This window comes from Ruditapes philippinarum, unplaced genomic scaffold, assembly GCF_026571515.1.
Source record: "Ruditapes philippinarum isolate M1 unplaced genomic scaffold, ASM2657151v2 ctg2_1_1_1_1, whole genome shotgun sequence".
Lineage (NCBI taxonomy): Eukaryota > Metazoa > Mollusca > Bivalvia > Venerida > Veneridae > Ruditapes > Ruditapes philippinarum.
In genome coordinates, this window is record NW_026854799.1 from 531396 (window position 1) to 556456 (window position 25061).

The window sequence follows — 25061 nt, forward strand, 5'->3', positions numbered from 1 at the left end:
AGCCAAAGCTCCAAAACAAGTCTGAAATCTAGGTCACAAGAACTGGATCATAAGTTGTACAGGTAAACATATCCTGTAATCCCTTGTGTTCACACAAAATTATGAAAACTTTCAAGATTAACTGTGTATTAATGTTCACATTTTGGCCAAATTTTCTAATTTTAATGTTTACCAAACTATTTATAATAGGGAAAGTAGTCAGCTTAGCAAATATTTTGACATAGAAATTTTGTAATCTTTGTTTACCAGTTTACAATACGATTACAGGAAAAAGGGTAAATATCAAATATCTAGTACAAGTAACACTCTAAAATTATAGGAAAAATAGAAATATGAATCATTCATATCATAAAAATAGTAAATAATTCATATACATACAACATAGACATTACAAAGATCTTATACCGGCAGCCGGTACAGACCAAAATATCTAGCTTGAGGGTAACTCAACAGTATACAGCAGTAACGAGACTCTGCAGAGTTTCTGCTAAACAGTTACCCGAGAGTTTGGCCATATGCAACAGACTTTTATTTCTCAATATTCTACATAGATGGTGACTAAATTAAATGCAATGGTCCGAGCATCTCTGTTAAGTTTTTGATGTTGATGGAATGAAAGGGGCAAAAACAAAATTTGAAATACAGGGACAACTTTTGCAAATTGAGCCAAATTTGAACTTTGAGTTAGCTATTTCATAGTGTAATCATTTTGGAGCTTGGCCACTTTGCATTGCCATGCACTCTGCCTCATACTGTATCTCAAAAACAAGACAAAGTCTTCTATATCACAAAATTAGTTTATAGTAGTGACAAATGAGCTGAAAATAAAAATCCTGACTCAAATATTGGCCAGACATGTTACAAGGAAATATTGTAAAAGTTAATATTTGCAATGTAAGACTAAGTAACTATCTATCTAGAGATAACTCCATAACTTTATCATTTATTGGTGTAATTATGATTTAAGATTATCTCCTCAAACTGATAAGCGTTATCTAATAACTAGATATGACATTGTAAATATTTATTGCACTTATATCATCATGTTATGATGCACTCTGTAAATAAACGGACAACAAGGTCAAGTATGTACTCAAAGTGTCAAAATGACCAAAAACTACCAAAAAGTTCTCGATATTCCTTCTCATTTTAATTCTATTTCCTATTTCTATAATACAGGAAGTTAGTATCAGTCCTCTTAAATATATTTTTCTTTTTCAAATTTTTGTTTCCTTTTTGTCATTCTGTTGTTTCACTTTAGTTGCCAGACAAGACCCAGTAGGAGGTAGCTTTATTATTTTTGGTACATTGTGACTGAAATTCCTTTACTTATTGTTACTACAGTAATCAAATGTGTTTCAAAATAACAGATTTTCGGTCACACAACAAAACTAGTTCACACCACAACAGGATCATAGGTAATCAAGCTGTGGAAATTGCCAGATTTTACCTTAAACTTGCGCATTCTTGCATAAAGGGAGGTAATTCAATAAAGGGAGGTAATTCAATAACAGTATACAGTGAGATATTATATGATAGCCTGCTGGGATTTTATTGATAGTTTATCAGCATGTGTAGATATGACAGCTGTGTAAGGTCTGGGGTAGCCAGACTGTATCTGAGGATAAATCTTGTCTATATCTAAGATTACCTGTAATCTCTGAATCATTCTTATATAATCACATGGCCAATAAAGGGGCAATCATTTCTATACAAAATCCAAAAACCCATGACAGATCTCAGCAAAAAAAGTTTTATAGTCATAATATTATCATATATTTTTTTAAAAGGATCTCCTTTATTGGTGGTGGTTTTGGTTATTTTACTCTCCATAGTTCAGTTCAGCCACCACATTATTCCTTGGCAGACTGTCAAGCCATTATACCAGTACTAGTTGCCTTCACTTTCCAAAAGAACTGATAACTTCTGCGCATGCCAGGGCACAGGTATGGTGGGAATGACCACAGAAAGGATTTCATGAGCAATCACCAACGAAAGAGACCTGCACTGTCTGGGAATCAAATCAGGGTCGCTTGATTCACAGTCCAACCGTCTACCTATTGAGAGAAACGGATGGCTTAGGATCTCCCTTCCCCAGGATTTGGAATTATTATTATACAGATAAAGTGCATCACCTGTTTGTACTTCAAAACAACCAATTATCAAAAGACAAAGTTGAGACAAATGACACAAATCTATCATAATTGTATACAGATGTAACCTTTTGATCATTTGAAACACTGTCATCTGCTTCTTTGGTGTTGTTGAAGAATTGACATGTGCTTTCATGCATTATTATCATTCAATCATCTTTGTGTAATATTTGCTGAGTTGACAGATTTCACACTTGATGACAAGGAGGAGGCTATCTATACATTTATAATGTATGTCAAATATTCATGAGATATTTTATAACTGATAACTGTATCTTAACACTGCATCAGCTTCATTTTTGTTTAATTTAAATATGGAAAAAAATTACAAGTTGATCTTTACGATAGGGACAGCTAAACATGCATTTGAATATTGAATAATATAGTTGTGTTTTATCATTTGTGACCAAAATAAATTGTGATTTAAATATGTTAATAAATTAATTTTTACAGAATATAAAGTACATTCTTGCATATCAGACATGATTATCTACTGTTTACACTGGTGCTAAAAAAACCTGTCTTACTACCCCCAAAATTAAGACATTAGTCGACGTCATTCCCATGCGTCTCTTATAAATTATTTTCTTAGGATGACTTATGCTGTTATGAATGAAGTTGTAAATTCCTACACTAATATAAAAAAAAGTGCATAATTTTATGCAAGTAATATGCAAGAAAAAGAATCAAACACTGGCTGACTATGTGAGAACCTTATAACTTAAGGGACACCAGAAAACCACCAGAATCTTCGGTCAGAATATTACAACAATATCACTGTTCTTCAGTAGCAGTTTTGAAATTATTTTGACATGTTTTAACTTAAATTTTAAACGCTTACAAAAAATGACATAGATGAAATTTCACATAAGCCTGACTAAAGGTAATAAATGTCAAGTAATTAGGTCTTGTATTACGGGTGTATCCCCTTTAGGATGTAATATAACTCTAAACTAACAAAACAACTCAATAAACATGAACCAGCTGGTATATAATGCACATTTAACATAGTTCTTGCAAAAGGTAAAACATCATATTCAAACTTAGCAATAACTCATTATCTCCACTTTAACTTCACTAAATTAATATGTTACGGTTCATAACTGAACACATTATGTGTTGCGCTAAATGTCACAGGGTGAGAAAAATGTGAAGCCTGGCCGGGACATAAACCCGGGACCTTCGAAATACTGTTCCGCGACTCTACCGAGTGAGCTATCTTGCCGCTTACACATCTTCTGCCCTAAATAGTGAACAGTTCCAAACCATTGCAAATACATACATAACAATACTATACAGAATTACATTATTTTGTAACAATGATCAAAATGGCATGTTAATTGTTTGACTCATCCAATTAAACAGTTGATACTTTGAGCAGGAAAAAACATGATGTTTCTGAATGGGAATGAAAAGTTAGACAATTAGGAAGGAAATGACTAAAGAGGCGAGGTCAAAATAACGAAAGTATGATGTAATTGTTGTCTTTAATTATCCTCTCTTAAAATATCATTTTTGTCTAAAAATAGAAATTTAAAAGTCATGCATTATTCTAAGAGGTATTTTTACAACATGTAAGTAGACAATTTTATATCTGTATATAGGCTGTACCATCAATTTTGCCAACTGTAAATTTGGTTCATTGTTTGGGACTTGCCCTGCAGTAAATTTGGTCCATTGTCATTTCAAATAACAAACTGTTTGACTGACAGACAGGCTTCAGTTTAACATCATCCTTGCTGCTCAACATTTTAATATATCAATACAAAAAGTAATTAGATTTATACTAAAATATCAATACCAAATAATACAATATGCATTTTAATCTGTACTATTTAATTTGCAAGAAAAATACTCAAAACATGAGATTTCTTGAGTTAAATATACTTTTAAGGGGGTTACCATGTTTTGGAGGTGACCATTTTTTGGGAGTTACCATTTTATAAAAAGCAATTACAACAGATAAAAGACCCAAAACCTTCCCCTGTATTATGTATGCACACATCTCTTTACAGTCACTTAAAATTCCCCTATATAAAAATATCTAAAAACATTAGTTTTGACAAATTCTGGTGAGCCAAATTTTTACTCTTATCATATCATTTTGATGAGAAAAAAAAATCCCACAAAAATCTTCCTCCCGGTTTTATTGTGTCATGCTCAGGTAATTCATTTACATATTTTTCTTTTTGATTTGTTCAGGTTAAATAAGACACCTGACTATAGAGTTGTAGCACCTGTAGGGGATATACCTGACAAATCTTTCTCTAACATACAACACCTTTACAACATCATATTTCTCTATACAAATGTTTTGTTCATCTACAATCTTACCACCAAATTACAATGAGGATTCAAGTTTCAGTCATCTATCTGTCATTCAAATTTAATTACTTCCCCTTTTTTAAAAAATGCTGAAAGAATACTTATAATTACTATAGAATTTTGCAGAATGGAAAAGTTTTAAGTAACATTATAATAAATCTTGATATAGATACTGACAATGATCCTTCTGTACAAATTTTTTCATCAAATGATTAATGTTTTGAGGTCAGTGTTGATGTAACCTCATCTTATATTGAACTTTACTACAACTTTACCATGGAAACAAAAAAATATTAAAATGTTCTCTGATTAAAACCATTTTCTATTTCTTTTCCTTATTTCACCCTCCACCCACACCCCACAGAATAGCCTTTAAAGACTCCTTGGGCATTTCAATGGAATTACTCTACTTATAAGCAATAATTAAATCAATTAATTAATGCTAGCCTATAATTCCAGTGACTGGGTTTTATTTATTTAGATCTAAGATAATGTAAAAAGTATGTGTGACTCAATTAAACAGAAAGGTTACAGATTCAGGCCCATTCAAAGCCACAGTCATGTTTCCTCATGCAGCATCAAATACCAAATATTTACTGTGAATGAAAATGTATAAAATATCTGACAACTTTGAGTGATGGATACACAATTTAAGAAGTTTCAAATCTCCCACAACTCTTTTTAACCGTTTTAATTCTGGTTTAAATTTCCTGACCTGTGGTTAATGGGGATAATAAAACCCTGCACCTTAACTGTAGTGACTGTAACCGAAACAAAATTAAATTTGTAACCAAGCAGAAAATTGAAATGTGCACATACTGACACAAAGGTTTCTTTACTATATCACCACATAAGGGAAAAATCTCATTGAATTAAACTGAATAAAGACTTATCTTGTAATCTAATATCTTGTCATTATATTAAAGGGAATAAAGAATTAATTAAAATACCTTGCCATTATATTCATTTATAAACCTTGTCATTTTATATTCAGCAGCTGCAGGCATTTTTTGAACAACAACAACAACAACTTGTCAATTGTGTAAATTAGAATATTCTCTAATGTTAAATTGCTTGTTTCTTTAAGGATGTTTTCTGGAGTTTTCATAGACATATAGGCAGAATTAATCATCATATTCTAATAACTTGCTGTTTTTAAAAAATTCTATTGAACAGTTTTAATTTTGCCTATATAATTATGTCTAACTTGAAAACTCCCAAAAAGGTGTTCAGTACCAGTATATTAATAGCATTTTTCAGGAATTTCAGAGGGTTTGTCACCAAATTGGCATTTAAGCTACATAATTATGTTCTGTAAAGTCTTGAAATTCTTTTCTAAATTGGACTACAAGACTGTAGACAAATAAACCTTTGTATTGTACATAATGACCATACCTTTATTGAAAAGGTTATATCTGAATCAAAATATTTTTCTATTGTCTCACAGATTGGCTATAAGGAATAGGATGGTGAACTAACATAATGATGTTTAAGTTACAATGTATATCATAGGTCACTTTAAAAAAGGTTTAACCTTAATATGGTAATAAATCAAAAATGTAGATTCCTTAAATTTAAACATGCAATCCTTCACCTCAATAAATCTTAAAAGATTATTTTGTCTGAAATGATTATTTTTTAATACCTTGCCCCTAAACAAGATTTTGTTTCATTGAAAATAAAAAAAGTTACAAATGTTGTAATTAAACCCTACCTCTCCCCCCTTAAAACGTAATCAGTGCAGGTGTGTTGTATCACTAATTACAGGTTAAGGTAACATGTCACCAGTACCCAGGTGTAAATATACCCAGCTGGATTATGGGCTAGATGCTGAAATATTTTTTTTTTTTAAATATTGTTTCAGCATTAATAAAATAGACCAACGTTTTGAACTTGTCTTGTTTTGAAATTGGAACTTACTGGATGACCGGTGTACTCAGTAATTTTTGAATATTCATTTTCAAAATGCATAAATCAAGCAGCCAACATGAATCTGGTTGGATGTAATGATTTTGAACAATTGGCACACAATATGAAATCATTATTAGTATTATAAACTTTCAAAGATTTTTTTTTTATTATTATTCAATTCAGTACAGAACTGTTTACCACTTGACATGGTTTTCAACCAGAACTGTACGGCTGCCAAAATATAATGTAATAACATTTTTCCTTAAAAAGATAAGTATGTGTTAACATGGGTAACAATGATTAATCTTGTGAATATAGCAGGTAAGACAAACAAGGGCATTAAACGTCAGGTCACCTCAGGTTGTTAACATGAAACATTATGATACCACATAAAAACAACCAGTCTTTATTTTCCTGTCCATTTAACGCAAGTAAAAACAAGCTTTACGACAAGGAAATGACCGGAAAAAATATTTGACCAATGCGGTGGAATTTGACAATGTACGTAAGCACTGCATACAGTGGTTTTATCGTTTTTTTCCGTTACAGTCAAGTTATGATATAAGAGGTCAAAATATTTGACCATTGTCACGGAATTTCAATGTACCTATGTACCTAAGCACTGCATACAGTGTTTTTTGCGTTTTTTATTTGTTACAGTCCAGTAGGTCTAGCTCGTCAGGCAGTTAAGTAGGCTTATTACTTAGCCAATACTTTTGTCTAAATGTTAAATTATGTGAATATATTTATTCTGTAATAAATATTTCACCAGAACAATGATTGATTGTGAGTGCTCATGACTTTAAACATGCATTTTAGTGAACATTATTATTACAAAGTTATTTTGATTGTTCTACAACCACACTGTTATGCATAAAGCATAAAATCTGCATAATTGTTTTAATTAATTTAACATCTTTATCACATGTTGTATGTGTATTCATAAATTTTCTATTTATGATACGTCATTAGATTGGTCTTTGTTTGTTAAATTTGCGAATATATTTTTTGAAAAGCAAATAAATTTTGTCTGTCAAATGCTCTTTGGGTTACACCTACATTAAGTACCAGTCAGGTTCACTTTTGTAAATTTAACAGCTATTCATCTTTTTGATTTGATAAATAATGAAAAAGATTTTGCTTTGTGGGGGATATTATTATATAACTGAAGAATTTTCAAAATTTCATTACTCTATATCAAACTACAATCACTTCAAATTTGTATTGAAGTATCATGCCCCTATTGAGAGTTAACCCAGATATCTCCACTTGAAAGTGGACAAGCCACATTTTAAAAATCATTTAAACTCCAACCCTCCTCTATAATGACTCACATGATGTAATATATAAGTGTTGCCGTCAACAAAATTTGTTCATTAATGAACGGCCAGGAAAATAAATAAAGAAGGCTTAACGAATGTCAACTATTAGTGCCTGCTGGGGGCATCTGACCAGTGGTCAGTTATTTACATTAAGTTTTGAGTTTATTAACATTTATTACAATCAAGCACACCACTGTTTACACAGGATTTTATAAACTGTTTGTCCACTGACCACATGTAAATTTGCTTACACACATGGAAGCTCCAAACCTAAAAGACTGTTCCGTTTTGCTGACATGGCAAAAGTGAAATAATTCACAAATCAAAGTTATCATGAAGTATTATTTTATATTCAGTTAGTACCTTTTCCAATCATGAAATCCAATGATCTAGCCAGCCCTTGTTCAGTACTTAAGTCTTGTCTTTTATTTATTGTGCTAAACTTTAGTGGTATTGGTAGTTTTCACTTCGAATCACAGCAGTAAGCCACATAACTAGAGCACAGTTCAGCCACGGAATCATTCCTTGGCTGGCCTTTACTTTTGCAAAGAACTAAAACTTCTGTTAATGCAAGAGCTAAGGTATAGAGCGAATAATCCCCGGAAAGGATTTCATGATCATGCAATCACAACGAAAGTGACCTGCACTGTCTGGGATTCGAACCCCGGTCACCCAATTCACACTCCAATGCTCTACTTATTGAGCTAACCGGATGAAACTTTGTTATTATATGTGCACATTTTACAAAGAACTTTAGTCTTTTATTATGAAGTTTATTAATTGTACTTTTATAAAGTTTAAAATCAGTAGCAAAAATGATATGTACTAAAACAATGAATTATATGAATATTTATATACCTTCCATTGACCTTTAGACATAAAAACCCCCTATTTGTTACCGAGTTAGCAAACATTGGGAAGTTTATTACATTATGCAGTAAAACACAGAGGTCATTCATATAAATCATTTTAAAAAAAAATGTTTATTTACCAGAAGGGCGCCATAAATGTAAAGTTAATAATGACTTTGCTTAAATATAAAGAAGTTAAAAGATTTCCGTTCTTCTCAAGGTTTAGTGAGAGAGGTCAGTAGGTTTATACTGGTAAATGAACACACATTATTACAAATATTGCTGTCAATTTGACCAAATTATTTTCAATCATTACCATTATGAAAACTTTGAAGATAACATTTGGGGCCATAGATCAACTGAGTTCTTTCACCATGCAGCTTGGGCGGGAATTCTTTAAAGACATCTGAAGACATCAAGAAAACTTATCTTTCAAAAATCTTGGATAGCCCGTAATTATTTCTTAACATTACCCCTTATTTAGAGGGTAATATTTAAAACAAATTACATAGCCTTTTATAAAAACTAGTATCATTTTGTTCATAATGGCCGGTATTATATAAAGGTGCTTAAGTAACATTTGATGATCTCACAGTGTCTCAAAATTGACAAAAATAAATACAAAACACATTATAACTGTGTCTATGTTTAAACTAGCTGTAGACTATTTTTAAAGATAGTCTGTAAATTAACGTGTCTTAATGCAACACTGGCGTATATCAAAGAAGTTTCATTTGCAATGTTAAGGCAGTGTTCCCATAAACATCCATTTGTGAAAATAATTTAAAAGAATAAATGAAAACAATATAGTGTCAAAGTATGTTTTGACAAATTCCAAAAGTAAAATTTTGAAATCTATCCAACTAAAAATATTTTGAATTATTTTCTTTTTCAAGAATGTTAGTTATTTTTTATTGATACATATCCAATCATGTGTGGAAAAGATAATAAACATATTAGTTTTAAAATATCTTTCAGATACTACAGAAACAGTCTTAATTTACTTAAATTTTTGGTTAATAAAAACAAAACAGGGAAAATTCCTGAAATGGAAATACAACATCCACCAGTGTTTCTTACACTTTTTGTTTTAGACTGAAATTCCCTCTGGAAACTATTATATGGACATTTATTTTACAGAAATTCTTCCAAAAAAAATTGCAATGTTCCATAATACTTGATTACAACTGACCACTCTTCTATAATGAATATAAAAAGGTACCAAATGACCAATTCAAACTCCATTTTCCTCTCTCAATTCTGTAGACAATCTGAATATTTCTCATAAAGTAGAATAATTTAGATACATGTAAACTATATAACTTTTCTTTAATAGATTTAATCAGTCAATATTCAAGATATGCCATATTTATATATTTTAAAATGCAATGACTAAACAAGAGACATAAAACATTTTTCCTTGGATGTAACTTATCAGTACCTCCGGACCCTTCACAAAATAGAAAAATATCGCTTTTTCACCAATTCTTATATTTTTCATTTATTAACGTATGTTAATCGGTGTGTGCAGATATATGTCTTAGAATGCATTCTGTTGGGTGAAAAGGCAAAATTAAAGCATTTATTCATTTCAAACGCCTTTTCCAGTATATACCAGAATACAGAATTTTTTTTAGTTTTCCCCTCAGAATAACCAATTTAAAATCTGTCATAGACATGCACAGTATAAGTGACAGACATGGACAGAATAAATCATGTAGTTAATCACTGGTCAGAGCACTAAATGGCTAATTTGAGTACACCCTTTCATCTAATCCATTAGGCACTTTAAAAAATGAACAGTTTTAGCCTTTATAAATGGGGTCCAATAATTAGCCCCTTTTCTCTCTTGTTAATAATACCCTTGACTCGTCCAGACCCCTGTGATTATGGTGGTTTTGTCTGGGGATTATGGGTTTTACACATTCCCTTGTTGTCTGAAAAAGGGACATGATCCAAATATTTCATGTTGACAGAGCTTTTAAGCTCTAGTGAGCTGGTACAATTTGGGTATTGTAGACCAACGAGAAATGTCAACACAAATAAATTACTTTTTCCTTTTTCTTAAAACCTTTAACATTTCATGTGATACAGTCATACAATAAAAAAAATACTTGAACTTTACTAAAGGATGGACAATTATTAAAGCTGGAAGTTAAACAACAGAATATATTGATGTCCGAGACATTTTAAAAAGATTAAAACACAGAACAATTTAGAGTAAAGTGACTTTTACATTTTTGAAAATAACTTCAAGTGCATAAGTATTTCCCCATCAAATGTACTTATTAATAATAATAACTTGAGCAGAGACATTTGAAATTTATAGAAAAAATTGGTGCAAGCATAAGCCTACAAACAAATGACTGGTACCCAAAAAATTTGACAGGAATTTTCAAGCACATCATGCACTTATAAAACAAGTAATAAATCTCAACATTGTGTACATGATTTGATAGTACAATTATAATCTTAAATATTGACTTTAAGACTTTGACATAATCAACAGTTAGTATCACAGTTTGACTACAGTAAAGTAGATTAAGGGCTTATCCCTCCGAGATTCCACCATTATAACAACTTATCCCCCTAGCTAATGTACTATTGAACAGCACAGCATAAAGTAAGTGCTGCCACTGACATAATCTTTATATTGAAAAACCATCTGAAATTTCTGTAAACAAAATGATAATAGTCTCTTTCAACTTACATAATCACTTGTTAAATACTTTAAGTTATGCAATCAAAAGAATTTTCAATGACACTTTACAATATTGAATATCTTATTTTCTTCAAATGGACCAAATTCTCATGATAACCAGATTATGTTCTTTTGAATTCCTTTGATTTTTTTTTTCAAAAATATTAATTATACTTATTACTAAAATTCTAAAATGCATATACTTCAAATTTACCTAAAGACGATTTTTTCAAGCTTTTTAAAATCTTAACTCTATAAAAGTTGAAAAGTTCTTTCATTCCCCTATCAATATTCTATTAAACCAGGAAAAGATAACTCTTCTCAATATATTCACAATTAAACAAATAGTCTTGAAAGAGTTAACTCCCCTCAATTCAAACAGTCTTCTTGTTTTCTCGTCTTTTTTGTAGCTATATAACTGTAAAAATATTATATTCTATAAGCAGTAACTGGTTAAATAAGCACTATATAAATATCTAGATTTTGTTATGGTAACTAATGGTTACATATGAACTGTGTGTTCTCGTCGCCCCCCTTGGGAAGGGGAACGAGAGATCGACTTACCACGCGGGACGGGATAGAGAGAAGAGTAGGAAGAACCAATGGACGAATCAAGTGTGAATGACAGATCATCTAAAGGAATAAATGAACCATTTAAATATATACAGGTCTTACACCAGTAACATGTCAGGCACAAAGACACCATTTGAAAATATACAAGATTACTGACTCTTAGATGCCATTTGAGTTAATTTTGCTTTTCATACTTAACAAATTAATATGTAACTGATGTTATTTTCTCCATGACAAATAAAGATAAACTCATAAATAGCCAAGTGGCATCTTTTCCCTGACACATTACTGATTTATATAGAACATGTACATCTATCTCTTTTTAAAAAAAATGCAGCATATAAACCTTCATAACAAAGCTATAACTACCCTTTCTATTAACACAATACAGTTAAACTTGATAAAAAGACCACCCAAAGACAAAAGGCATCTGCCACCTTATGACGTGACTTTATTTTTTCTAGTTTGAACGATCAAAACTTTTGACACAATATGAGTCTAGTCAGCTGCCATTTTTTTTCTATTCCCAAGTACGGTATTTATATATGGATTTAACTGTATAGTAGACATACAACCTTTTTTATTGTTATATTTTTTTGCTAAAAACACTTGAAACTTGTTGTATGCATAAATTAACACAAATATTTGATTTTTTTTTTTAAGTTTCTTGTTCGTGTGTGGTTTTCTTTAATTTCAGCATATTAAATGACAAGAAAGGGTAGTGAATGCTTGTATTTGTACATGATGTACAAAAAAACTAGCAATATTATTTACAATGATGATGTATAAGTATTCATCACATAACAATATATATACTTTTACAACAATGTTATCATAATTATCATAATTATATAGACACATGTTAATGTCTGATAAATATATTATATGAATATGGTATCTGTAAATTCATTAATCTGTCAAATGTTGTTTTTTTATTTATTTCTTATTACTTGATTTCGAAAGATTTAAAACTGTTTCATTTCACATGTTCATTTCTCCTTGTTTTCCCTATGAATATTTTCCCTCCTGCATTTTTTCCCACTGTCTTATTTTCACTACATTTTCCGACCCTGAATATGATTTTTCCTTTGAATTATTCCAAGCTGTTAAATTTAATTGCTCCCTCCATTATCTTTTTTAAAAGGATATTAACAACGAATTCTTTTAAATAAATCATAAAGATACCAGTGATGTGTTAAAATGATCAAACGTTGCTAAATCTTCATGAATTTACAGATTTTTTCATTATTAAAATGTTGAGTAACAAGATTGCATTTGTGGAAAAATGCAAAACAAACAAACAGACAACATTTAAAAAATAAATTGCTTCAGAAATGGAGAGTTATTATAAAATGTGAGTTAACTTTATGCTGTTGTTACTTGTGGATTTCAAATGTAAAAATTTACAGACTAACTGTTAATTATGAATTTTGTGACGAGTTATATACTTTTCTGAGTTCTGCAATGATTGTAGTTTGACATCATGTAATAACAAGAATTTAATAATTATTACATGTAATAATGAGAATTTAATACTTATTACGGTCATGTAATAACAAGAATTTAATAATTTTTACATGTAATTAACCAGAATTCAATAACTATTACATGTTATGACAAGAATTTAATAATTAACGTTCATACTTCAACAAGCCTGCTTGTATAATGAACTTTCCCTTCTTAAAATTTGGAACAGTTCAGTCCATTGGAAATTTACAGGTTTTTGGTATAAAAGTACTTAAATATTAGTATAAAGTTTGCTCTGTAATAATCAACAAATTAATTCAATTCAATGAATTAATTCAATGCAATGAATAAATTCAATGCCGTTATCAATTCAATGAATAAATTCAATGCCATTATCAAATCAATGAGGTTATGAAAATACTTATATATGAAATGGTTTAATACCAAACACATCACATTGCAGATTTCAGAGAAGGGTAAATTATAACACAGTATTTTATAACTTACCATCTACCATCAGGACACAGGATGTAGTTGCCTCCCCTGCTGAGTTACTCGCCTTACAGAAGTAACGGCCTTCATCTTCAGGGAAAATGTCCAGAAACTCTAAACAGCATTTGTTACCAATTGATGTGATTTGAAAATCCTGTAAATGATAATCATTTATTTTTAGGCCATTACTCCTTAGTGTTTATAACAAGGGAAATAACACTGTTTTAAAATTTTTACATGTTCATTCTGATTATCTCCCTCTTATATGAAGCAATAACAAATAAAAATTGCAAATTTTTGACATAAATGGTCAATTATTTTAAAGGTGAATAGTGAATAAAACATTTTAAGACAGAAACTCCTCTAAATTATAATGTTTACAGTTCCTCAATTTTATAATGAACTAATGTATACAACTACAGAAATTCCACATTCAGACAGCAGTGAGGAAGGCAGGGAAGCCCGCTTCTTCCAGAAATTTAAGAATTACCTGGGAATCTAGAACTTCTTTGTTGCCTTTAAACCAGGAGATCTGAGGACGTGGGGTGCCAGTTACTTCACATTCGAGGGTCACCTTATCTCCATCATGGACGTTAAGGTCCTTTAGGGGTTTTGTGAAAACTGGCGCACCATTTTTCTCTCCATTTGAATCTAAAAATACAAGAATTATTTAAATATCCCTTACAATTATAGGTTTTGTTTAGGTTTTTATATTTTACAGTTAAAGAGACACTGTTAATGTCATAATTAATGATAACTTAGATGCCAACCCATGAAATCTTACAGACAAGAGCTGGTACATGGGTAGGTATAATTCTGCCTTTCAACTAGGAAATAACAATAACAATGTTTAAAAACTGACTATTACAAAGTATTTTATACTATCATACTATATAATGATCAAAGAGACGCAAATTTTTTATAGTCAGTTAACCATTGAAAACCTCTAGTCACAGTTGCAGATAATTTGCATGTTTTTTGAAAATTGACTGAATGTACATTTTATCAATATACTTATCCTTTTTGGAATCGATCACATTCTTCTGTTAAAAATTTCAATTCATGTCTGTATTTCATGCATTGTAAATGGCTATGTATGTAAACACATATTATGCTAATAAACTACATGTTATGTTATGTTAATTCTCAACCATCTTGTAAGCTACATAGATTCAAAATGTTAAACACTTTATAAATTAAATTCTGCTATACTTTAAATCCATTTTCACTAGTTATTTATCTCAGGGTTGCTGTATCCATATTTCTTTTATTAATTATATACATTAAAACTTGTCTACAATGACACTCATTGGGGCTAACTGGTTATGGTTTAAACATATTTATTTAAGATTGATTGCAATTCAAATTTGTGAAAGATAAATTAACAAATGTAATGATAAAGAAAGTGGTAACTGTTAATAAGTCAAAATATGAGATACAATCATTACCCATTTAGCAATTTATACAATATATATTACTATCAAGTATCAATTACTTAAATATATATTTATAAAATGTTATTTCTAAGAAAAAAGAATACCATTGACAATTATCTTTCCCTTTGTTGTCAAGTTCTCTCCAGATACCATGGAAACAGAACATGAATATTCTCCAGAATCTGCTGGTTTAAGATTGAATAGGTCAATGGTCAGAGTGCCATCTGTTTCCTGGCTCATCTTCACTTTGTCTGAGTCTTCAATCTGAAAAAGAAATGTGTTAACATAGAAACCCTTCATAATTGTCAACAGAAAAACAAAGACAATACAATCATGTATCCAGAAAGTTTAAAACTTAAAAAAAAACAACATAAAATAAACACTTTACCATATAAATATTTTTAGCTGTAAGTGGTAAATTAGAGTTAAACAGAATCCCTAAAGAACTCTCAAAACAGCAAAATTGAAAATGTAGCAGACTCAGTTTGATTAAGTCTGTTCATACAAAACAATATAACATAACTATAAACCAATATAACAAAACTTTAAACCAATATAATGTAACTATATAAACAAATCATAGTTTTTAAGATTTTTTTTCAAAAAAAGAAAACTAACAAATTCTTCATTTTCACTGTAAACCTCCACTTCCATCTCTTTTGTTTTGAAATTTGTAAGTCTTCCTTCAAATAGTTTCCTTTCACTTGACAAATGATTATCCAAGTCTTTTTATCATTTAACTTAATGTGTTAAATTACTGTAGAACTTTATAGCTTCAATTACATAATTTCATAATTCAAAATAATAAAATATAAAAATATCCTTTATAATGGTGTAATTGTCAACATGTACATAAGGCAATAGGCTTCAATTTGTATTTAAAACTTGAGACTGACTCATCTAAATCTAGCTCTGCGATTTGTCAAAACTTTTAGCTTATTCAAGTGTATCAAATTTAAATGACACTGCACCCCTTGTCCACTTCTACAGGTCATAAATACACTGACCATCCAATTATTGAGAATAAATACTTGAACAAAGGTAATCTAATTGTCCAAAATTGACCAACGTATGTAATAAAGTTGTAATTGGGAATTTTAAACACTCATTATAAAGGAAAATTGAGCAGTTTTTGTTTGTATATCAACAAAGTTACATCATTTCAGACCTGTATAATCCCATGTTTGTATGTGTGTGTTTGTGTTCTCTAAAAAAAAGTCAACAATTTAAATCATCGAATCTTCAATCCTTAAGCATTTTTAGTTTGCCCTTAGTCAATAAATATTGAAATTGAAGAATATATCATCCAATATTTTAATATCTTTATATACCCTGTTATACTTATTAATATGTTTCCTTGTTTATCTGTCAGATAATGGAAAACAAATTTGAATTTCTTATTTAAAAGTTTTTAATCTATTTACATCTTTTGTCCATTTCATACTGTAGAATATTGCACTGTAGAATATTGCTTTAAAATCCATGTTGTCATAATTTTGCATTTTTTTTTTGTCCAGATAATTTCCTTTTGATGAATTCAAGTGACCATAATATTCAAAATTTAAAGTGTTGCTGAAGATATCAAATACACATATTGCTATTTAGCCTTTATTTAATGACATGAAATAGTTTTTTCCTACATATTGTTTCTTTTTTTCATATAATAAATAAATTAAAAGTAACTTTTTACCTTTTCTCCATTTTTCTTCCACTCTACTGATTTGACCTCTCCACTGACTTGACATTTGATCTTGGTAGAGGCTCCTGATTTGACATTGACCTCTGGGTCAAGTTCAAGGACAAATTTTGCTGTGTCTGCTTCAGAGGCAGCTGAAAGGTAGAAAATAAAATTTAGGAATATTTTGGTAAAATTATGCATCTATTACTGACAGAGGCATTTTTAACATTTTGAATATTGATTCTAACAGGTCAAGTATGTTAAGAGAAACACAGATGTTGTTCGTTTATTGAAATTAATGTTGTTTTTCTAAGATAACTTTATGATGAAATTACTTTTTTCATGTTATCAAGTAAGCAGAATATATGTTTCTTTTAAATGAGATTTCATTTCAATTTGTGATCTTGGTATGAAAAAATTTGTGTATTGATAATTTTGTTTGAATAATGAACCATTTTGCAAGTATCCTATAGAAACATTACCTTTTATTTTCAATGTGGCTTGGCAAGATTTCATACCGGCATCAGAAGAGGCCGTGCAGATGTAGTTTCCGGCATCGCTCTCAGTAACAGAGCGAATTCTCAACCTATATCTATTACCATCTGATGTGAGTCTGATGTTCGAGGATTCCTGGACAGGTCGGCCATTTTTCAACCTAAACATAGAAAATCACATAAAATATGTTAAAAGCAATTGCTATGATGAAGTCTGTAAATGGAGCATTTAGCTTTAAGCTTCAAATGAATTTTTGTGTATTTTAATTTTGATTTTTATTGTGACTTACCATAATACTTCTGGATCAGGTTTTCCGGAGACTTCGCAAGTAAACTCGGCACTTCCGCCAAGCTCAACTTCCACATCTTGCGGTCTAGTTACGAAGTCTGGGGCTTCCATTTGAACCTCTCTCTGACCTCTGCGACCCATCGGCAGTTCTGTGGACTCCATTTTGAAATAACGGCCTTCAAATCCGCGACTTGAGAATTCTCGTTGCATGTCACGAATGTTTGAGCTTTTATGTTGAACCATTTCAATACTTGATTCAATAATACAGTCCATCTGAATGTTGAATCCTTCCATGACGTCAATAGAGGGTGGTAATGGCTTCATGAAGAATGGAGCTGTAAAAAACAACAACAACTGTTGAGCATAAAGTCTTTCATTGGCAGAAACATCTATTGAAATCAACATTGCCTGTAAAGACCAGGATTGGAAACTAAATGGAAACTTACTTTTTTTCAAGTGTAATTGCATGTCAAAACAATCTTTAGTTTATGGTCTATTTTTCTAGAATAATGTGGTCCCTGTATGTAGGTGGTCCCTGTATTTAGGTAGTCTATATAATAAGCCTGACTGTACGTTTTCTCTAACAGTAGGTTAAGATTCTGTGTGCTTGATTAAAATGTTCAGCTTTTTTTATCAATTAAAATACATCACCTAGTTCAGTTACAGGTTAAGTCCTTCTTAATTTAACCAGTTACTGCACGAAGTTGATGAATTGATCATTATTCAATTTGATGGAATGACAAAATCTAAATGTAATTTAATGCCAGAAATATGATTGATTCAACAAAAAGTAACATTTAATATTATACAAGATTTTATACTATAAATACATTTTACTAATAAGTTCAAGTTAGATAAGAAACTTAAAATCTGTTATCTGTTATAATCATTTTATGTATTATTTTACAAATTACCAAGGTTATACACATTGTTAACATGCCACAGAAATTAAAAATACTCATTACATTATATTATACAATATTTCATGCCAGTTTACTTTGTTTTTGTATTATATCTACATTAAGCAATTACATCATGTTAAACTGTACATTATACCATTAATGTTAATATTTAGAGTTCTATATTTCTAATTTATAATAAAATACACAATATACAGTCAAAGTTAATTTTATCATACGCTAATTGTTAAAATATTCTATCTTAAATATGTAAAAGCCTTTAAAGTATATATAAGCAGTAAAGACACGTAGATCTACTAGTATAAAAAAATAAATCTTTCCTTAAATTGGAGATGTGTCAGAAGTGATCCTGTTGGATAATGGACATACATAAAAGAAATGACAGTTGAAAATGAAAGTCATGATTAAGTAGAAGAATTTTGTGAAGACATAAACCCCTCTGAGACCTGGCAGTGATAATGACAGACATGGGTTCAATTCCCGGACGGTCCAGGTCACTTTGATTGTGATTTAAATCCTTTTGAAGGTCATTCGCACTGTACCTCTGCTCTGGCATGTACAGAAGTTATAAATTCCTTGCATGTGAAGGCAACTATACTGGTAAACTACTTGATAACCTGCCAAGGAACTGTGCTCTGGTAAATTCAATGTGGCTTACTGGCATGATCCGGAATGAAAACTACCACCACCACCACCAAGTTTCATTTACATATAAACTACGGATAACTAGGCCAATTTCAAGAATAAAAATGAAATCCAAAATTTGGAAGAATATTTGCATTAAGTCTAAAGATTAGAGATTAAATATTAATGGAATCAGACTCAGACGATAGGCCTATCAAATATACTGTTATGTTATACTGCTATAATCTACAGATCTAAGGTTATTATGATGTTAGAGTGTATTATAATATTATGATAATATTTAGAAAGTATAAAAAATGTACCAAATCCTTCCTCAGGACCTCCAGCCTCTGTAATAATTAAGTTGCAAAACATGACATTGATATTAAATCAACTAGGCTGGAATGTTTGACACATGTAATAATGGGCAATTTGTTCATATTTATTTATTTTGTTTTTCAGGGATAGGGCTTACTCTTTGAATCATATGATGACCTTAATGCATAAAACAATGGCGCATGGAATAGGAACCATTTACAGTATATTACGTAAGCTGGCAAAAAGAACGGATATTTTAGTATTGAAAAACCATAAATAATTGATGTTCTTTGTTCACAAAGTAAATGCAGACACTAACTAAAGCTTTACACATGTATATGAAAAGAACAGTAAAGCTTGAAAATAGGGAGAAAATTAATAATCAAAACAATTTATCAGTGAACAATGGGGGACAACTCATTTCTGAGAAAAAAACAAATTAACAAAGTAGGAGGAATATATATAGATAAATGCAGACAATAACCAAAGCTTTAAACATAGAAAGAAAAAGAAACAGGAAAAAAAACTTATAATAAAGGGAGATAATTTCAACAATATTTGTGCAATAAGGGAGAGAACTCACCAGCTCCAGCTGTTTGTAAGGCAGCAAGATCATCACTGCAAAATAAAAACAGGAGCATGTATTTTATTTAACAAGAAACAATCACAGCCCTTTACCACCAACATAGCATCAATCTAGAACTATTTATTTCAATTTAGTTCAAGTAATTCAACTTCATAAAATATATAAGAACTAGGACTATTTTCATACCTGAACATGAAAGAAAAGAAAAGTTTGTCTATACATGAAAAACTAATGGCAATAACACAAAGCCAATGTTACCATTTAGATCAAGACCAGCTTTCATACTGTTGACTGATTAATTAATATTTTGATATTGAATTAAGGCAAAATTATTATAAGATAATTAATGAATCATGCAAGGAAAGTTCAATATAATAAAAGAATAAAGTTAAGTTTAATATAATAAAAGAATGATGAAGGGTTTAAACTTACTCATCTCTTCGTGGACTTCTCCTCTTAACTTTCACAATACAGATTGTGTCCACTGAACCGTGCGAGTTGGTTGCCCTGGCAACATATTCTCCGGAGTCTGTTACCATGACTTCACGTATTTCCATGATGTCTGTGTGCTGATAGGACGAGATCCTACATCTCATGTCATGTGACAGGTCTCTTAATCCTCTATGCCATGTTACTAAAAATAGAAATGTACATAATCCTCTATGCCATGTTACTAAAAATAAAATTGAAAAAATCGAAATAATCAGATTTGTAAAATTTACAATAAAAAAAACCCCAACTTATTCTGCAGACAAAAAATTACAAACAAAGGTCTATGATCCTACAGTTTTTCTTTAATAATATTTAAGAACTTACCAAGTGGATTTGGTGTTCCGTCAGCCCGTACTTCTAACCTCAATCTATCACCCTCCTCAAGCTCAATGACCTTGGGAAGTTTGACCTTGAATTTTGGAAGGTCACCTGGTAAAGCTCTACGTGCTTCTTGTGATGCGCGGGCTTTCTCGGCTGCCATTTCTTCATAGATTGAAGGTCTTGGTTTTGGTGGGGTCTTTGTTCTGGCTGTAGACAAAAATAAGAACAATGTCAATTTAAAATGAAAATAAATAGAAGAGTAATTTAATGTTGCCTTTGCAAAAGATTATTATAACTTATTATTACTGTCTTATTTTGATGTAGCATATTTCATTGATAACAATATGTAATAAAAAAAAAGAGCTGGTATATAACATAAAAGAATTTTTTTTATATATAACATATTTTTTACTTTTGTTTATTTTGTATTAGATACATTATAGCATTATGAAATACAAAATATTTGAAAACTGATCTCTGTTCTTTGTTTTTTTCTCTTTCTCATATTTTTAAGAGCATTGTTACTTAGTTGTTTCGTCACTTATATGGTTATAATTATCAAGTCACTCTCAGGTAAAAAGTAAGAGGTTTATTTTTTATAATATAAAAGTAATTATTTTTTACCAATAACTCTGAGAGCAGCGGAGCACTTGCTGCGACCAGCGCTGCTCTGTGCAAGGCAATAGTAAAGTCCCTCGTCACTAGATGTCACTTTTCTAATGGTTAGTTCCACCTCTCCGTCACTGCTAATATTGATATCAAATCGTCTACCATCTGTGATATCAAACAAGTCCTTTTGCCTGAAAATTAAATAGCCAACAGTCATCAATTAATCTTAACATCTTAATGTTTTAAGGACATTTTAGGGAGTTTTCATATAGACATATAGGCAAAATTACAACTGTTCAATAGAATTTCTTTAAACTTGGCATATGATAACAGCAACTTTTTTAAAGAAAAAAAAAATTGGGGTCACCATGCTCGTTTTCGAGTTAACCAAAAAAGAGTAATATCATCTTATAACTGATCATAAAAATGTTAAGATCACATTCTGGGATGCAATCGCACTATGTTGGTTTTTTCATGGCGGGGCCTATTATAATAAAATCTCACCATTTAATGGTAGGTTCAGGTTTGCCGCCAACTTTACATGTAAATGTAGCATCTTGTCCTTCATTGACTGTTACATCACGAGGCATTCTAACAAACCAAGGTCGCTGAGTTATCTCCTTTCGTTTTGGTGAGGGTGACCTCTTGCCTGGTAAAAAAAAATTTAATACATTAAATCCTATGAAACAAATCTTTCTGTTAAGTTTTAAGTCAAAGCAACACTAGATTCCTGATGCACAAGGCAATATTGTTTAACACATTATGCACAAGGCAATGTCTTTTATTTTCAGACATAAGTGGGCACCTAGTTAGAACAACTGACCTTCGATTAAATTATGTATCAAAGATGAAATTTGGCAATGTTAATCCAGATTTCTCATTTAAGTTGAAAAATATTTTCAACACTGTGTCATTTTTCATACTATACTACATATCTTTTTTTTTTTTTTTTGCAATATGCAAAAGTAATGAAATTTGCCAATTTATTCAAAGTTCTCTTTTTAAATAAAGAATCCTCTTTATACCTTCAACTTTGACAGTGGCACTACATTCTGCCTCGCCAACAGCATTGACTGCTTTACATGTGTAACGACCAACGTCCTTCAAAGAAGCTGATAGAACCTCGAGTCCTAGTAGACCAAAGTTGTTCTGAAAATTACAAAACAACTGATAAGTTAACACTGTCACACAAAAACCAGACAGGGGATCAAATAAATGTTTAATACTTACGTCTTTAATACTTACTCAGGGCTTTTTAGTTTAAGAAATAACTGATAAAGGAGGCTGTGGAATGGCAAAAATATTAAAGTGACATTATGCTCATATTTTCATTGTCAAGTTCAGTTGAATAGACTATACATTTCAAAAGATTGACTATTATAATTGTGATTGACCAACAGTTGATATTTGGAATAAAACATAAATCTGCCTCAATCTTCCTAAAATATAAAAAGACTGCCCAACTCTTCTTTTTTGTTTAAATTTGAACGCTACAAGTAAATTCACATGGATATTTACAGAAAACATCCTTGTGCCGCAGGAGTTATTTATCATTCATGCCAAGTAAATTATAAAATTAAAAGGAATTATGGCAAAATGTTAAAATATTAAATCATATATACCACTGGATGAGCAGAATGCCACTTTAAGTGATTATCTTTAATTCTCAGATATTTCTATGTGTACTACAAACGCACTTTAAAGACAAACTGCCTGATTTACTTACAGTGATTAGGTAACGATCTCCAGTGAATATTTCTACATTGTCCTTATACCATGTAATCTTAGGGTTCGGTACTCCTGTAATGGAACACATTAATCTGATCTTGCTTCCTTCCAATACATTACGATCCTGTAACTTGGCAGTGAAATCTGGGGCTTTACTGAATTTGAGAGCGTAATCTGGAAGATCACCTGGGGCAGCAAACATCCCACGCCCAGCATCGCCTGGGAAGATGGGCTTCTCTTCTGGTACAGCGGCTGAATAAAAAAATGTAATATAATTTATCATGAGTATTATAAATCTTAACAAGCAAGATATGTATGTATGGATGCCTACACACAAAATATTTAAACTTTTTCTGAAAATCACAAGCCTTTCATATTATAACTGTACTTACAATGTTAGAGAACATGTTTATTAATGATTCACCCCACAAGTTTTGCACATTTTAAACCAACGAAAGAACTAATTTTATAATTTTACTTTTCTATTTTAGTCTTAAAAGTCTTAAAGGTAGCATTATCAAATCTTAAACTCAAATGTAAGCTTTGAAAACAGAATATAAAAAAAAAATCTGTTGCATTGTAAACATTTTTTCCCCCAACAAGTTGTTTAACATTATATCATTTTAAACAAATAATTTATGAAACTTTATTATTCAAACTTTTATATGTCACACAGAAATTCCACTGACCTTGAACTTTGACCTTTGCTTCAGTAGTAGCTGAACCGGCCTTGTTTTCAGCTTTGCACATGTAATATCCCTCATCATTCTCAAACACTTCTCGTATTCTCAGGATACAAACATTGTTCTCGTATGTAAAGGAAAAGTGTCGGCCAGGATGGATCAACCTTCTCTCTTTGTACCTATAATGTTACCATGGAAACAAATCAAAAATAAAATAAATAAAAATGTACATTTAAAAAAAATTCTAATAAAAAAAAATTTAAAAAAAGAATGAAAAAAAAAACAACCCTTCAACAAAAAGTAAGTACTTCAAAACTGGATTAATGCTTAACTTCATCACTTTATTTTCATTGATAAATTATCATGTAAAACTAACCATTCAATATTGCATGCTGGGTAGCCCTCGACTTTGCATTCAAGTCTAGCCTCAGTGCCCTCGTGTATTGTAATGTCTTCAAGTGTGCGTGTAAACTTAGGAGCCTTGCTGTTATCTGGTACAGTTTCTAAAATAAACAGAAACAACTCATAGAAAATACAGTTTCTAAAACAAACAGAAACTCATAGAAAATATTCCTTTTTCACAATTTCTTCTCAAACATCAACTGATCTTTCTTTTCCAAGTAAAGATATAATTACATTTAATAAGGTTCTATTTTGAACAGTATATCTTTGCATAAAAATGTAATATGTTATAGAATAATGATATAAGAACAAATACTACCTATTATCAGTGTTATCACCAACACATATAACATACAACAGTAAAACATATGTAATTATTTAAGTGGAGAAAATTCAATGATGCATACAGATTATTGTTACTATGGTAACATTGTTTCTATGGTAACAATGTGGACATACCTATGACCTTGAAGTCACAGTAACATGATGACTGTCCATACGAGTTGATGGCCACACAGCGCCACTGACCATGGTGTTCCTTTTGTACACTAAGGATCACAAGGTGGTATACGCCCTTGGAGTGCTCAAACCTGTAGTTGCTACCTTCAACAACCTTCTCACCATTGCAGTACCAATCAACACTTGGTTCTGGTCTTGTGGTGACTATAAAATATTAACATAAAATT

At 30.7% G+C, this 25061-nt stretch overlaps 1 protein-coding gene across 1 annotated transcript in view; it reads right to left on the reverse strand.

The window, feature by feature from the left end:
* Positions 1-25061, reverse strand: part of LOC132741090 (myosin light chain kinase, smooth muscle-like) — a 108462-nt gene that overhangs the window by 79194 nt on the left and 4207 nt on the right. The window contains exons 7-24 of the mRNA XM_060729176.1: positions 24835-25038; positions 24350-24476; positions 23980-24152; positions 23289-23542; positions 22588-22711; positions 22067-22211; positions 21578-21753; positions 20957-21160; positions 20573-20813; positions 20138-20172; positions 19560-19586; positions 17694-18027; positions 17392-17564; positions 16922-17061; positions 15336-15495; positions 14286-14446; positions 13811-13949; positions 11828-11896 (exon numbers count right to left, since the gene is read on the reverse strand). Coding sequence (XP_060585159.1) covers positions 11828-11896; positions 13811-13949; positions 14286-14446; positions 15336-15495; positions 16922-17061; positions 17392-17564; positions 17694-18027; positions 19560-19586; positions 20138-20172; positions 20573-20813; positions 20957-21160; positions 21578-21753; positions 22067-22211; positions 22588-22711; positions 23289-23542; positions 23980-24152; positions 24350-24476; positions 24835-25038 — 2886 coding nt within the window. The remainder of the gene's footprint in view (positions 1-11827; positions 11897-13810; positions 13950-14285; positions 14447-15335; positions 15496-16921; positions 17062-17391; positions 17565-17693; positions 18028-19559; positions 19587-20137; positions 20173-20572; positions 20814-20956; positions 21161-21577; positions 21754-22066; positions 22212-22587; positions 22712-23288; positions 23543-23979; positions 24153-24349; positions 24477-24834; positions 25039-25061) is intronic.